At 45.9% G+C, this 15,699-nt stretch overlaps 2 protein-coding genes and 2 pseudogenes across 3 annotated transcripts; 1 reads left to right on the plus strand and 3 right to left on the minus strand.

Moving 5' to 3' along the window:
* The first annotated feature begins 1,771 nt into the window (after positions 1–1,771).
* On the plus strand, positions 1,772–5,790 carry LOC120649343 (annotated as a pseudogene).
* Positions 5,791–5,934: 144 nt separating this feature from the next.
* On the minus strand, positions 5,935–7,715 carry LOC120649344 (zerumbone synthase-like). The gene is made up of 2 exons (XM_039926118.1): positions 7,497–7,715; positions 5,935–6,982 (listed from the first exon to the last, which is right to left on the minus strand). The coding sequence occupies exons 1-2, from the start codon at positions 7,541–7,543 to the stop codon at positions 6,184–6,186; spliced, it is 846 nt and encodes a 281-aa protein (XP_039782052.1). The 5' UTR covers positions 7,544–7,715; the 3' UTR covers positions 5,935–6,183.
* A 2,141-nt stretch (positions 7,716–9,856) lies between these two features.
* Positions 9,857–13,713, minus strand: LOC120649348. Of its 2 annotated transcripts, none has more exons than XM_039926124.1 (11): positions 13,117–13,713; positions 12,840–13,016; positions 11,370–11,471; positions 11,259–11,294; positions 11,058–11,153; positions 10,884–10,976; positions 10,657–10,779; positions 10,519–10,551; positions 10,397–10,443; positions 10,204–10,287; positions 9,857–10,122 (listed from the first exon to the last, which is right to left on the minus strand). In XM_039926124.1, the coding sequence occupies exons 1-11, from the start codon at positions 13,387–13,389 to the stop codon at positions 10,005–10,007; spliced, it is 1,182 nt and encodes a 393-aa protein (XP_039782058.1). In that variant the 5' UTR covers positions 13,390–13,713; the 3' UTR covers positions 9,857–10,004. The 2 variants fall into 2 exon arrangements, with proteins under 2 accessions (XP_039782058.1, XP_039782059.1); XM_039926125.1 differs by having other exon boundaries at positions 10,393–10,443; positions 13,117–13,710.
* Positions 13,714–14,674: 961 nt separating this feature from the next.
* Positions 14,675–15,449, minus strand: LOC120648958 (annotated as a pseudogene).
* Between the last annotated feature and the right edge of the window lie 250 nt (positions 15,450–15,699).

Below are 15,699 nucleotides of genomic sequence, written 5' to 3' on the forward strand. Positions count from 1 at the left end.
AAGCTCGTTTGTGCTGTTCACCTGTTCACCGTAGGATGCGAGCGGACGGATTTGATGCGGGTGACTGCAGAGAGTCATCAGTGGGCGTGATGGTAGAGGATCTCGTCCCCTTTATCCTAGTTTTCCAACGGGAATCGCATCGGTGCATCTGGGCCGTGCGTTCGGCACGGCGGTTTGAACGAAAGGGTATAAAAAATGCTAGGAGTGCAAATTGATATTTTTTAGGTGCACCTTTAATTTTTTTAGTTCAAAATTTGTACTACTTTTCTAAAGTAGGATTTTATTTTAAAAAACTATTACAAAATTTTAAACTAAAGATAATTGGATGTACAGTTAAAGGTCACCTCTTTGCACCCCTAAAAAATGCGTATTTGGATTATGGGAATCTACATTTTTGCAGATAAGAAAAGTAAAATTTGTACTAAAAATATATTTGGCTTCACTAGAAAATTGGTATATTATGTATATCAACAAATTTTATCTATTTATTCTTGTGGAACACATTTATCAAGACGAGTTTAACTATGTTCTTCTAGAATGTACGGTTTATTTTGAAGTTAAAGGCAATACATTTGTAAAAAAAGAGCAAGAGAAGGATATTTCACAAATTATCAGCGGTAGAAGTCATATGGCACACAAAAGGATTGCTTCTGAACAAAGCACTCTTATAAAATAGCCACTTGAATAGGGAATAACACACGTCTATCAACTTTGCTATATGAAACAAATTTATTGAATTTTGATATGACAATAGATTCTCATGAGTATAATACTATGTAGTAGAAAGCGTACATGTCTGTAGCCCATACTTTATGGTCATAGGCTCATGGCACGAGAGCATATTGTGTAGAAAAACGACCTAATAATCCTTGAAGACAATACAAATTAGTACAGTATACATTGATCTAGTTAAATCACATTTAATATACACTATTTCATGATTTGACCTCTATTATCTCGCAAACAGCTCCCTTATTTGTGCATGACCATGGACAATGCTCACTCCGTATACTGGCTCTAGTCAAGAAATATTGTGCTGTTAATCAGATGCTGTAACTTTATATGTTTCAGAAAACCATATGTTAAATATTAAAAACATTATTCTAGAACCATATGACTGGTCAACAACTGATAACTCGACAAGCATTGTACACCGGTGCCTACGGGGCATGCTAGTGGATGGTGACAAATCGGTTCTATTGAAAGCAGCACTGGTTGGACATGTGCGTGTTTGCCTTCGTACGTGCACCCTTTTTCACACAAAAAGCTTCACTCGTACTAGACGAAGCAGTGACTCTGTGACTGTTCCTCGTGTAACACCTGCTTCATCGAGAAAGCGACGCTATTTTTCTTACCGAAAACGCGCAACGGGAAAAAAAAAGGAGAGTATTCCGTTAAGAGTAGGTGTGCGCAGAGGCGAGCACCATTGGATGCGTTACAGCGTCGATCAACCGTCGTGATTCAACGAGTTCATTCGGTAAGTTCAGCTGGACTGCTAGAGGGGGGAAAAGGAAAAAGAAAAAGAAAAATCAGCTGGAGGAGTCTACTACTGTACTGCTATCTAGCCATGGTAATTTTTTATATATCTAGAGTAGATATACATCTATGTAGTACTAGTATTTATCTAGATGCACATCTTTTTGAAAAGCTAGATTTGTCAAAATGATTCACAGTTTGAAACGGAGCAGTAGATGAATAGGTGTTCTGACTCGATGAGTACGAGCAGATCCCACGGTCCCACCTCTCAGCTCTCGCCCTTTCCGACGACTCCTTCCCGCAAAAGCAAGGAAGCAAGCAACAAACCGCCCGTTCGTTCCCCTTCTTCCTCCTCTGGAAAAAGGCGAGGAGATTGAAGCAGCCAAGTGATCCGTTGCGTTCATCCATCCATTCCTCTCGCGCCACTATAGAAATCCCCACCCAATCTGACGTCGCCATATCCTCGTCGTCGTCGGCCTTCGCTCCATTAATCTATCATTGCGTCCACGCCTGCTCCACTCCCTCGCCCGCCCATCCCCCCATTACTTCCACGCAAAGGATCCTTTTACAATACTCCAGTCTGATTGATTGATCCGGCCAAGACTGTCGGAAGCTTGTGCTTATTTTCTACCTCCTCTTTTTTCCCTCATTTTTGGGGTTTATTTATTCCCTCCCCCCACGCTTGCATCTTTTTTATGCGTGCTGAGTCGCGGCTGGGATCGGAGGCTCTTGCGATTTTTTGATCTAGCACCCTGCCCTACTCAATTCCGATTTTTTAGTTCGGATTTGAGTAACTATATCCACTACTGGTGCGAATTGGGGATTCTTACCATTTAGATAATCTTGGTTTGGAATCGAAGGAGCTCCAATTTTCTGGGGGCTCCGAAGAGCTCAGGTCGAGATTAAACCAGTTCGGGGTTCTGGTTCCTGCTTACCGAGCACATCAAGATCAGGTCACTAGCTCCACCAGCCAATGGACGAGTCCGCGGAAGCAAGCGTCGGCGCCTTCAGGATCGGGCCGTCTACGCTGCTCGGCCGCGGGGTCGCGCTTCGCGTGCTCCTCTTCAGTTCGCTGTGGCGCCTGCGGGCCCGCGCGTACGCCGCCATCTCGCGCGTGCGCAGCGCCACGGTGCCGGTGGTGGCCTCCTGGCTGCACCTCAGGAACACTCACGGCGTCCTCCTGATGGTCGTCCTCTTTGCCCTCTTCCTGAGGAAGCTCTCCGGCGCGCGGTCGCGGGCGGCGCTGGCGCGCCGGCGTAGGCTGTGCGAGAAGGTCATGCCGCGACGTACGAGGAGTGGGCGCGTGCCGCCAAGGTGCGCGACAAGATGTCCGAGCAGGTCCACGAGGCGGATTTCTACGACGAGGAGCTGATCAGGAGTAGGCTTGAGGAGCTCCGGAGACTGAGGGAGGATGGGTCGCTCCGGGATGTGGTATTCTGTATGCGCGGCGATCTCATGAGGAACTTGGGGAACATGTGCAATCCTGAGCTTCACAAGGGCAGGCTTGAGGTAATTGACAAAGTAACTGCTTTTAATTCGTTCCGCAGATTCCTAGTAATATTATCTGTTGTGTAAATGATGATAGTCCTGAATATGCTAAACCATCTCCTGCTTCCGACAAGAAATTCAGCGTTACTAAGCATTTCTGAAACATTGAATTATATGTCACCGTCATTCTAGTAACATGGTTGATCTGTGGCAATGCAGGTTCCTAAGCTTATAAAGGAATATATTGATGAGGTTTCTACTCAATTGAAAATGGTGTGTGAATCTGACACTGACGAGTTGCTATTGGAAGAGAAGCTTGCCTTTGTTCAAGAGACCAGGCATGCCTTTGGGAGGACTGCACTACTCTTAAGTGGGGGTGCCTCACTGGGGTCTTTCCATGTAGGTGTAGTGAAAACATTGGTTGAGCATAAGCTTCTGCCTCGGATTATAGCAGGATCAAGCGTTGGTTCCATTATATGTTCAATAGTTGCTACCCGAACATGGCCTGAGATTGAGAGCTTCTTCACAGACTCGTTACAGACCTTGCAGTTCTTTGATAGGATCGGTGGAATTTTTACGGTGATGAAGCGTGTCACCACCTATGGTGCACTACATGACATTAGCCAGATGCAAAGGCTCTTGAGGGATCTCACAAGTAACTTAACATTTCAAGAGGCTTACGACATTACTGGGCGTGTCCTTGGGATCACTGTTTGCTCTCCTAGAAAAAATGAGCCACCCCGCTGCCTCAACTATCTGACCTCACCTCACGTTGTTATTTGGAGTGCTGTAACTGCCTCTTGTGCATTTCCTGGGCTCTTTGAAGCTCAGGAACTGATGGCAAAGGATAGATTAGGGAACATAGTTCCCTTCCACGCACCCTTTTCGACAGATCTAGAACTAGGTCCTGGAGCATCTAAGCGCCGGTGGAGAGATGGGAGCTTGGAGATGGATTTGCCCATGATGAGACTCAAGGAACTGTTTAATGTAAATCATTTCATTGTGAGCCAAACTAATCCTCACATTTCTCCACTCCTCCGAATGAAAGAGCATGTTAGAGCCTATGGAGGACGCTTTGCTGGAAAGGTATGTTTGTGACCCTGTGTTAATCTTGTAGCTTTTGATGTGATTTATCTTAGGATGTAGGCATGTTGTTCCTGTTGCAGATAGTTATTTTATTTTCTTGAGTAGTAGTTTAGCTTTAACATTTCTCCACATGCTGCTAGACTATACATGGGTATCATCTCTGCATATATGCGGTATCTGGTGTGATTGAAGAGTGTTTTTTTTAAGGTGGTGTGATTGAAGAGTTTATTCTGTGGTATGATAGGACTGGTGAAATTAATTCATGGATATCCAACCAATGTTATGTACTTTTGTTACAAACACTTGTGCGTGCATTTTGTCTAACGGTGTGGGTTTTATATCTTCCCTGAACACTGTGTTAGTGCTCTCTTTCAAATTCATTTGCTATATGTGTTTTTACCAGGCATTATTTTGATCTATCTGTGTAGCTTGCTCGTCTTGCTGAGATGGAAGTTAAGTATCGATGTAACCAAATTCTAGAGATGGGTCTTCCAATGGGAGGACTTGCAAAGTTGTTTGCTCAGGACTGGGGGGGTGATGTCACCATGGTTATGCCAGCAACAGTAGCTCAGGTGAGTGGGTTATTTAGGTGAAATACAAGCACTTTGGGTTCAAGAATTTTCCCTCACATCTCTCCAATTTTCAGTATCTGAAGATTATACAGAATCCAACATATGCGGAACTCCAGTTAGCTGCCAACCAAGGCCACAGGTGCACTTGGGAGAAGCTCTCTGCAATCAGAGCAAACTGTGCCATTGAACTTGCATTGGATGAATCTATAGCAGTTTTAAACCACAAACGGCGACTAAAAAGAAGCATTGAAAGGACCATGGCAGCTTCCCAGGGACATTCTAACAATGTTCGACTCAAAACACCAAGGAGGGTACCATCATGGAGCTGCATCAGTCGAGAGAATTCTTCAGAATCTCTCTCCGAAGAAATTTCTGCAGTTGCTACTTCATCCACGCAGCAAGGTGCTGTTCTTGTTGTCGGCACACCAAATATTTCTCGCCACGTCCGGCGCAATTCTTATGATGGAAGTGAGAGCGAATCAGAAACCATTGACCTTAATTCCTGGACCAGGAGTGGTGGGCCTCTAATGAGGACAGCATCTGCTGACAAGTTCATCAGTTTCATCCACAATCTTGAGATTGACACTGAATTCAGTAGGCCCTGTACTGTAGAAGGTGATACTACAGGCATTTTGTCGGAATCTACCTTTCCAAACGATCCATGCCCAAACAATAGCTATAGAGTTGCTACGCCAGATAGATGCACAGAAGTTTCTGAGACCAAGTCATGCCACACTGTCAACACCAGAGCTAGTCAAGCTTCTACTCCCACAAGCATCGCTGTTTCTGAAGGAGAGTTGCTACAGCCTGAAAGTACTACAAATAGTCTTCTACTTAACATTGTGAAAGGAGATGTTCTGCATGCTCATCATAACAATGTAACCGAATTGGCCAGGAGCTCCTTAGCTGAAGCATATGTGGAACCTTGTGACACCATCTCAGGGGCCGAATTTGCTGAAGATAACAAGGATGCAGCTGACTCAAGCAATCGCTCACTTGATAATGCTGATCTTATAACTTCACATCAAGCTTCAGTTGATGAATAGATTCTTGATTTTGAAAGGTCATGATATAGTTCACTAGGGCAACGATGTACAAGAAAATTGCTGTGGCTCTATTTAAAGAGCACGGATAGCATATATGTTCTGTTAATGTTAGTATTTGCATCTATTATGAAATTATTGTGTGCTGCAATTATGATGATATCCTGGCAGGATATCCCATAGCCCAAGTATTGGAAGAGCAGCACTCTGCGTTTGAGAAAAAAAAAAAGGGGGGGGGGGGGGGGGGGGGGTTACATTTCTGTAAGTCGTGCATGAAGAAAGTTTCTCTGATCACTCTGCCTGTTTAAGTACTGCTGGAAATACATTCTTTCCGCACACTCCCAATGAATATCCAATCAGTTGCGAGACATTCATATACTGGCACATTAGTCTTGCAGACACATGAATACAGCACAGTCGAATCTGCTACATATATTAGCACATGCCACATCTCTGAATTGCAGCAGAACAGCAGGGACAACACTACCAGAGCTGGCAAAAGCTGCCAACAGCTTGAGCTAATCCTCGAACGCTTTCAGGTTATGGTTCACGGCTGTGAAGCCGCCGTCCACCATGAGGTTGAGCGCGCTGACGTACCTCGCCTCGTCGCTTGCCAGGTAGAGCACCGCCTCGGCCACATCCCTGGGCATCACGTCGACACCCTTGAGGTTGGCCTCGCCGCCGACGAAGGCCAGGAAGTCCTTGAGGGAGTCGTCGGCGCGCGCGCCCTGGGGCAGGTGCGGCATGGACAGCGCCGTGGGCACGGCGTAGGGCGACACGCAGTTGACGCGCACCCCGTGGCGCCCGAGCTCCCCGGCGACGCTCTTGGTGAGCCCGACCACGGCGTGCTTGGAGCCGGTGTACGCGTGCGGGCCCATCCCGCCGATGACGCTGGCCACGCTCGCCAGCGACACGATGGAGCCGCGCTTCTGGGGGATCATGATGCGCGCCGCGTGCTTCATCCCGAGGAACACGCCGTGCACGTTGATGTCGAACACCTTGCGCACCTCGGCGAAGTCCACGTTGCGGATGTCGGTGACCTTGTTGCCCGTGATGCCGGCGTTGTTCACCATGATGTCCAGCGCGCCGAACCGCGCGGCCGCCGCGTCGACGGCGGCCCTCACGTCCTCCTCGACCGTGACGTCGCAGTGGACGAACATGACGTCCTGGTCTCCGAGGGCGTCGCGCAGCCGCTGGCCGGCTTCGTCCTGGATGTCCGCGATGCCGACCTTCGCGCCATGCTCTCTGAAGAGGCGAACGATGGCTTCACCAATACCGGTGGCACCACCGGTGACGAGGGCGGACTTCCCTTCCAACCTATATCCAGAAGGAAATCACGATCAAATTTGGAGGACAAAGCACAGTTACAGATTAAATACACGAATTAGCTCATCTTCTGGAACTGCATCTCTGTACTATGAAACTTATATTTGAATTTAGTGTCAGATTCGTCAAAGATTTCTAATCCTGGTGGACGGCACACTTACAGCATCCCAGATCGACCGTATGCTGATGACTTCGCTTTTTTTCTAAAAAAATACGGTATGCTGATGTATACAGCAAGTCTAGAACAGTAGGATCACTTGGCGCAGAATTTCCTCCACACAGACAAAAAAAAATGTTGACTAAAAGACAATCACAGCTTCTCATTCCTCGCAACAGACAGCAGCTCCGGGAGGGAGTCGCCGCAGCTGATCTGACGAGCAGGACGGACGGCCGGGGCAGGTCCCGCGCGGGCTCGAGGTTGTGCGCCGGCGACAGCGACAGCGAAGCCGGGTTGTGCGCAGCAGTGAGGCCATGGATGCGGGGAAGGGGAGAGCAGGGCACGCACCGCTTGGTGGACGAGGAGGCGGACGGCGAGGAGCCCGCGGCTGACATCGTCTCTAGATCGGAGCCTGCCGCCGGCGTCGCCCGAATCCGGTGCGGGTGCGCGTCGTCGCGGCGAGAGCAAGAAAGATGGGGGTGAGGGGGAGGAGAGTGGAAGTCAGAGTGGATGTCGCGCTCGAGGTGTGGCACATGGACATGGGCCAGCGAAGCCGGCGAAGTAGTAGGCCTTCCAGGTGTTTTTTATTCCCGTGGCGGCGAGTCACAGACGTCCATGTTTTACAAGGGAAAAATCTATCGGACGACCCGTGTGGAGCGCGCGACCCCTGCCAAAAGAAATTGGGCTGTCGCAGCCCACATATTTTTGTATTGTTTGAGTTCAAAAAAATGTGATGATTTTTGTTAGGTTTGTCCGATTTCAAATCCGCTTGCACCACTGTATTCTTCTCAATAAGATCTACAAAACTAGATCCATGATGCATATATTTTAAAATATCTTTTACAAACTGGCAATTTATATTAAATGTGTAGTAGCTACTTATGTGTTAGGTGTGTAGCAATTTATGTGTGAACTAGATAATAAATTATGTAGATAAATTGCTATAAAATTTAATTTTATCATCCATGTTGTTTAGCTCTATGAAGTATCTATATAAGTTATCATATTATCTCTATACAAGTTGTTAATAGATATACTATATGATATTGTTTATAGATAATTTATTACCCAATCGTTACAAGTTGATACATAATTTGTCTAAATAAAGTTGTCACTATAAAAAAATATAACATAAGTTGCTATATAGTATTAGTTTGAAACGTGGCATCTATGTATGTTGTTAAGTTGAATCAATAAAAATCATCTATCAATTTGTACACGAGTTTTTTAGATAAGTTGTTGCATAGTTGCGTATAAGTTACTACTTTCAATCAATATAACTTGACTGACACATAAAACAACTTCAAAACATATCAAACATGGATCTTGTTTTGTAGATTTAATTCTAAGAAATGCAATGGTGCAAACGGATTTTAAAACGGACACTCAATGAGAGAGTAATTATCATTTAAAAAAAATATAATCTTTCTAGTGCTCATATCACCGTGAAAGAGACATCCTCTCATTACATGCGTCCAAACTAGCAACTGGCAGTGCAAGACTGATAGTAGCATAGAGTCGCGCACTACTCGTTTAGCGCGACCAGTCGCGCGTTAACTTGGTCCTTTTACAAGCGCAGAAGACTTGCGCAGCAACACTGGACCCCGTTGGATCAACGAATATACAAATCCTTCGCTCTGCTAACCTGCTTTGGTTTTGGTTGTGTTACCAAATTTATTTGTAGTTTCGTTTGGTTTGGTATTTGTAGTTTCGTTTGGTTTGGTATTTGTAGTTTCGTTTGGTACAGTCCCCGTGCTTTCTGCTCCTCATTACAAACATCACTTTCTTGCATTCCAATATATCTTATCCAAAGATGCATATCATGTAAGGCTGGAGGAAAAATTCGTAGCTTACTTGCTTGCTCGGCTCGACTTATTAGTGGCTCGACTTATTAGTGGCTCAACTCGGCTCCGCTCGGCTTGTTACCGAGCCAAGGTCAGCTTTTAGCTCGACAGCTGGCTCACGAGCAGCTCGCAAGTCAAAAGGAGACAATACTATTAGCCAAAAGCAGCCCAACATTCATCACACTCGGTCCATTTTACTCAGCCCAATTTGTCCATCAAAGCCCAGCCCAGAGAACTCTCTCCCGAGTCCCGATTCTCTCTCTTCCCTCCCGATTTCCCATCGCAGGCTCACTCTCTGTCACGATGCCCGGCCGCACGGCGACCTAGTCTAGCCTTGGCATACAGCGAGCAAGCGGCAGCGGCTCTGCACTGCGGTCACTGGCGGATAGCCCCCACGAGGTTGCATCCCCAGACCCGCGCACCGCACCTATGGGCGGCCCTTCGCAGCACGGCGGCGGCCAGCTCCTCCGCGTGTAGCCGTGTCCGGTGTCCCCGGACTCTCGCGCCGCACCCGTCTCCGGCCCTGTGCAGCACGGCGGTGGCCAGCGCCCCCACGGGTGGCCACGTCCATGAACCCGCGCGCCGCGCCCGTGGCCGACCCAGTGCGGCAAGGCGGTAGCCGGCGGGCAGCGCCTTGTGCATGGCCGCGTCCGCAGACCTGTGCACCGGCCCGTGGCTCGCCCTGCGTGGCACGGCGACGACTAGCATCCCGGTGGTGGGCAGCCCTGCGTTGCGCACTTTGTCTGCGCCCGAAGCCCCCATCTCATCTTAGGGCTTACGAGATTGACTCACGAGCTAAACGAGCCAACTCAAGCTGACAAACGAGTCGAGCCGAGCCTAACTTCCAGGCTTCCAGCTCGCAAATGACAACGAATCGAGCCAAGCCAGCTCGTTATAATAGCGAGCCAGCTCGAGCGAAGCCGAGCCGAGCCGTCTCGATATCCAACCTTAATATCATGCTACTCAAAGTAAAATACTACCTTCTGGCTACCAAGTAAACACTACATTCATTTTAGCACATATAGATAGACACATCTGTTGGAGTAATAACATCAATGGCCCGCCCGTTTCTTGGTATTGCCTCCCAACCAACTCGATTTATGCAGTGACCTCTGAACTGTTCTGCCACGCTGAGCGTAAAAGTAGAATTATACATATTATGTTCAAACTCATGGGCCTGATCATGTTGAATATGCATGTCATGTACTTACTTGGGCTGGGAGCACCAAACCGATTTTTTCTGCAATATCCAACTTCTTTTTGGCATAATCATAATAGCTCTTGGATTTTCCAATCTGAAAAGAAATTTAGTTTCCACTTCAGTAAAATCAAGAAAATTTAGAAATACATTAAAAACCAGAATAACATTTAACATCTACGAAAGAAAAAGAAGCACTAACAAACTTTTTGACGGCCTCCATGACCTTTTCATATGCTTCATCCTCTGGTACCTACAGGCAGATGAAAATTGCTTTAGTGCTAAGGAATCGTAATTGGACTTTGATCCCATGGTAAAAGAAGCTTACATTTCCATTAATTTCAGCCACATAGGTATAATACTGGATAAAGAAAATACGAATCAATTAGCCACAGATGATAAAATAGAGAAGAAAATTCACATTAGAAGTAATAAGCAAATAGCATCTTTGAAGAAAGGCAACTACATGCTGTGTCACCGGACCAATCAACAACCCTCTATCACTGTCAAGCTCAACTTCCAATTCAAAATGGCATGACGATCGCATGCCTTTCTCTTTCACTTGATTCAAAGCATCTTTGAAACTCATCTAAGGAACGTTAAAGAAAGAAATGCATCTGTGATTAAATAAGAATATAAAGCTGGAACAAGTGGGAATAAGAGCATTTGTGTGTATTTAGGCAAGAATCCAACCTTTTGCTTAGCAACCAGTTTCCAAATATCAAAATAGAGACTAGCAGAGTCTTCATACCGAGTTTTATCATACCTAACACTCCACAAATATTCCTGAAAAAAGAAATATGTAATTGTCAAAAACCACCGGTTGCGGTAGTCAATATGTTAATATTGTGAGGAGAGTCATATTACATTGTAGCCATTGTGAAGCAAAGGTGTAAAACAATGGGTACACTCTCCTGCGATCTTCACAGCATGGTAAAAGACCTCCAGCTCGACTCTTTCTTGCTGCAAAAGAAGATATAGCTTCGGGGTTGATGACTAAGAATATATAGCATTGAATACATTCAAGGAACCTATGAACCAGAAGAGAGGTCTTAAGGGGTTGTGTACCTCACTTACTTTGGCGCTTCTGAAATTCTTAAGCCGCTGCATATGATGCAAATGCTATAAGACCATGTTGACATAAGACCAGAAGTTAGCAATCGATCACATCACGCGTACCTTAGTTTTACTTGATAGTTTTTCCCAGAAATAGACATATTCTCGGTCACCCTGAAGTGTGTTACAATTTTTGTGGTAAAACTCCCAATCCAGATAATGATACTGCACAACAAAAAGTATTATCAATACCACATCTGTTGCCATTAACATTGTAAGTGGAATCAAAGGCGTGGCCAAAATGGAAGTACATCCACTGCCAACTTATGACAAACAGGGATACTTTGCAAAGAGGCACGCTACCAAAGCACCATTGCATTGGGGCTTATACAATCAAGACCTCTAGAGAAACAGGCATTATTATCCTTGCAAAAGTCTTACAGTCCTAGGCTGTGGACTCATCTTTTTCCCAAGCACCTCACTCTTCACCAAAAGTGGGATGGGATAGTATCAAAAAATGATTGCACAACAACAACGTAGCCTTTTGCCCCAAACAAATTACATTATTCTAGTAATGAAAACACAAAAATCATATGGAAAAGGACACACACAAATAAGATCAATACAATATTAGTACTACACATAGCAAAATAGGATGGATTTCCTATGCCATGGTTCAGGCACGGGAATTACTAACTTCTACATGCTTCTATCTAAAGATAATTTCTTGGAATCATTCTAATCATATTAACTACTCTTTATTAGTTATTCCCCTCTTCAATTTAGCTGCCCCCTGCCTCTTCAGGTAGTATCAGCAAACTTTATAATTCCACTACACACAAGCGCCTCTAGACTCTAGAGGTTTATTCCATATCAAGTGATGTTGGACAAGTTTTCTTAAATCAGAGTCATCACTGCCCTATCTTGTATGTCAGCATTTAAAATTATCTCTCTTCTTGTACAACTATTAAATTAGAGATGTATGGTAATTGTATATATCCCGGCTTGTTGTTCCGGTAGCATAAGACGTATTCTTGTATATATGAAAGGTCACACAATCCTAAGGGTCTGGTGTTTTTCCATCTCTTTCTATTTTTCTACAATGACCACAGAATCAGCACAACGTAAGCTGCTTAGTTTCTCAAAACAAAAGGCACTCCAAACTAAAAATGTGGTCATGTGGGTTTAGCCCTCTGATTCCAAACTATGGATAGAGAAAGGATTCATCACTGCAGAGTTTTTTTATCAGCCCACTGGTGCACATGGAGAAACAGCCCTTGAAAAGTGCCACATAAAACATAGCAAGGCACCATTGTAGCTATAAACCAACATTGGGGTCCAAGTAATCTAGTGCTCTACACAAGGGGGCAACTTCATCATCGTAATTCCAAAAGTCTTTTCGTTCCAGTGTACGGTGTCATCATCTCTCTACTTTAGAAAGAATGGGTCGTAATAGCGCAATAACAGTGAAAACATAAAGCACACCTTAAGCTATGAAATATGGCAATCTGGGTATAGAAATAAGATTTGGTGCATTAGAAAAACTAAACACTGGACCACAGAAATAGTTGCATGGAGTTAAGTGTTACCTACAGGATTACGAAGAGCTAACCGCTGGTAGTCCTCCAAGTGAGCAAACTCGCAGTACTTACGATCAAAGTACCATTCGAAATGACGTTCGACCCGGCGAAAATACCCTTCCTCTTCAAGCATGGCCGGAGGGTACATATTTCTCAGTTCTGCAATGCTCAGGTCCTCTCCCTTCAACATCTGACAAAAATAAGGCACAAAGAGATTAGTGTGGACACGTATATACAGAAAGTAATAAAATTAGCAAAACTTTGACTGATATTTTCATAATAATAGGTACCTTGTGAGCTTTGATGCGACATATGGCGAACCGTAACTCCATGTCTTTAAGCTGCTGGTCACTGATGGGAGCCCAAGCATCATAATCATCGTTATCAGGAAGGGCATAGTACCTCTTGCGAAAAGAATCGATCTCCTTTTTGAGCATAGCCTCATCCCAGTCAAAGAATTCGATCTGCCCCAGCCCTTCTTCCGGCTCATTGTTGATGGCACGGACAATATTATCAGCCTGTTCACTGCCACCCCGTGTAGTCATACTCATACCGAGATCCATGGAAGCAGGAGGGCTTTGGATCTTGGTCTTCTTTTGACCTGTCCATGCGCTGGCTGTCTCGACCCCGGCAACGTCTCGCCCTTGATACCCGCAATGGCTTCTTCGGATCCTTGCGAGCTGCTAGCGCCGGGCGCGGGATCGGAGCGCGGATTCTTCATCTGCCGCCGCACCCAGGATCGCAAAACGCCCAAACCCTCCTGACCTGGGAACGGTTAGGGCAGCCCGATCCGCAGGCAGCAAGGGAGAGGAATGGGGAACGAGCTAGCCGCGCTCTACAGAGGGGCCGCAGCAGCCGCAGCGCAGTTTTGGGGGCCCACCTGGCGCCGTTCGCGGGGGCAAGCGCCAAGTGGCCGCGCGTCCGGTTGAAGCCCATGCCCCGTCAGTTTCAGGCCCGTTTTGGTTCCCCAGTGCAGATCGCGCTAAGTGAATTTTGCATGTATAGAATACTAAATGAAATTTATTTGTAAAACTTTTTCACATATGAGTGCAACATTGCGCAACGAATCTAATAACCCTGATTAATTCATAATTGATTCCAGTAATGCTACAGTACCATCCACTAATTATGCGGTCAAATGACTTATTCGTCTCGCGAAGTAGCGCAGAGATTGTGGAGTTAGTTTTATAAATTGTTTTTTATTTAATATCCCTAATTAATGGTCAAAGTTGGCTACAACGCTACTAAACCAAACAGAGTCTAGATTTGGCCTGGAATGTGAAGGGAAAGGGGAAATAAAATTGAACATAGGAACCAGATGTGCACCAATGTTTTCTCATTAAACATTTATACTCAGCTATTGTAGACGAGTGTCAAAAACAAATGAATTTCAATATTTAGACCACAATAGAAATGCAGACTGAATTTTACTTTAGTATTCTTGGATTCTTCTAAGCAGGTTTGAGATCATAATCATGGTGCACGGAACATAAATTTAGATCTCAAAGGACCTAATTTTTTCTATCAAGATACAAAAGGTGTTGTGATAAATATCATTTTGTGTTTTGCATTCTGAATTTTTTTGTAGTTTCAGGCATGTTGGTGTTGTACTCCCTCGTACTCACTGCCTGTTTAGGCTTTGCAAAAAAAAAATCGTTCACGTCTGGGGATGAATCCAGTCCAGCATTGTTTTATTTCAAATACCCAGTCATTTAATTTGTTCTCCACATTCATATACTGATGGAGAAGAACGGAGGCTTCAATAATCTTACCACACAAAGCTCATGCCACCTCATTGTCTCATTGAATCACTGCAAAACAGCAGTGACAATGGGCTACCAACTTGAGCTAATCCTCGAACTGCTTCACGGATGTGAAGCCACCATCCACCACCAGGTTGAGCGCGCTTACATATATATCTAGCCTCGTCGCTAGCCAGGTAGAGCACCGCCTCGGCAATGTCCTTGGGCATCAGGTCGACGCCCTTGAGGTTGGCCTCGCCGCCGACGAAGGCCAGGAAGCCCTTGAGCGGGTCGTCGGCGCGCGCGCCCTTTGGCAGGTGCGGCATCGACAGCGCCGTGGGCACGGCGGCGTAGGGCGAGACGCAGTTGACGCGCACCCCGTGGCGCCCAAGCTCCGCGGCGACGCTCTTGGCGAGCCCGGCCACGGCGTGCTTGGACGCCGTGTACGCGTGCGAGCCCATCCCGCCGCCGACGCTGGCCACCCCTCTTCCGGGGAATCATGGCGCGCGCCGCGTGCTTCATCAAGAGGAACGCGCCGTGCACGTTGACGCCGAACACCTTGCGCGCATCGGCGAGAAGTCCACGTTGCGGATGTCGGTGGCCTTTGTTGCCCGTGACGCCGGTCCGGCCGCCGCGTCGCCGGCGGCGCTCACGTCCTCCTCGACCGTGACGTCGCAGTGGACGAACATGGCCACGTCGCCGCCGCCCAGGGTGTCGCGCAGCTGCTGGCCGGCCTCGTCCTGGATGTCCGCGATGCAGACCTCGCCATGCTCCCATGAGGCGGACGATGGCTTCTTCACCGATGCGGAAAAAGGTCCTCCAATTATGGATTTTGGCTTCGAATTACAAAGTACAAGGCAGCATGCATTTTGAGAAATCATTTGGACTTTGATGTTATGAGAACCCAATTATTTTTGTGCCTTGTTTAATAATTCCCGACGATTCAAAAAACGCAGTATTAACAAATCCTAGTTAAATGCTTGCCATGTATTTTTTAATTTTTGTTTACGAGTTTTAAATATGAATTGTTTTAAGTTCTGTTTTCACCAGGCAAAAAACCATACTACTAATGTTGTAAATCAGCATAATAACAACTCAACAAGTCAAATCAAACAATATATTTATATTTTT

This window comes from Panicum virgatum, chromosome 9K (assembly GCF_016808335.1).
Source record: "Panicum virgatum strain AP13 chromosome 9K, P.virgatum_v5, whole genome shotgun sequence".
Taxonomy (NCBI): Eukaryota; Viridiplantae; Streptophyta; class Magnoliopsida; order Poales; family Poaceae; genus Panicum; species Panicum virgatum.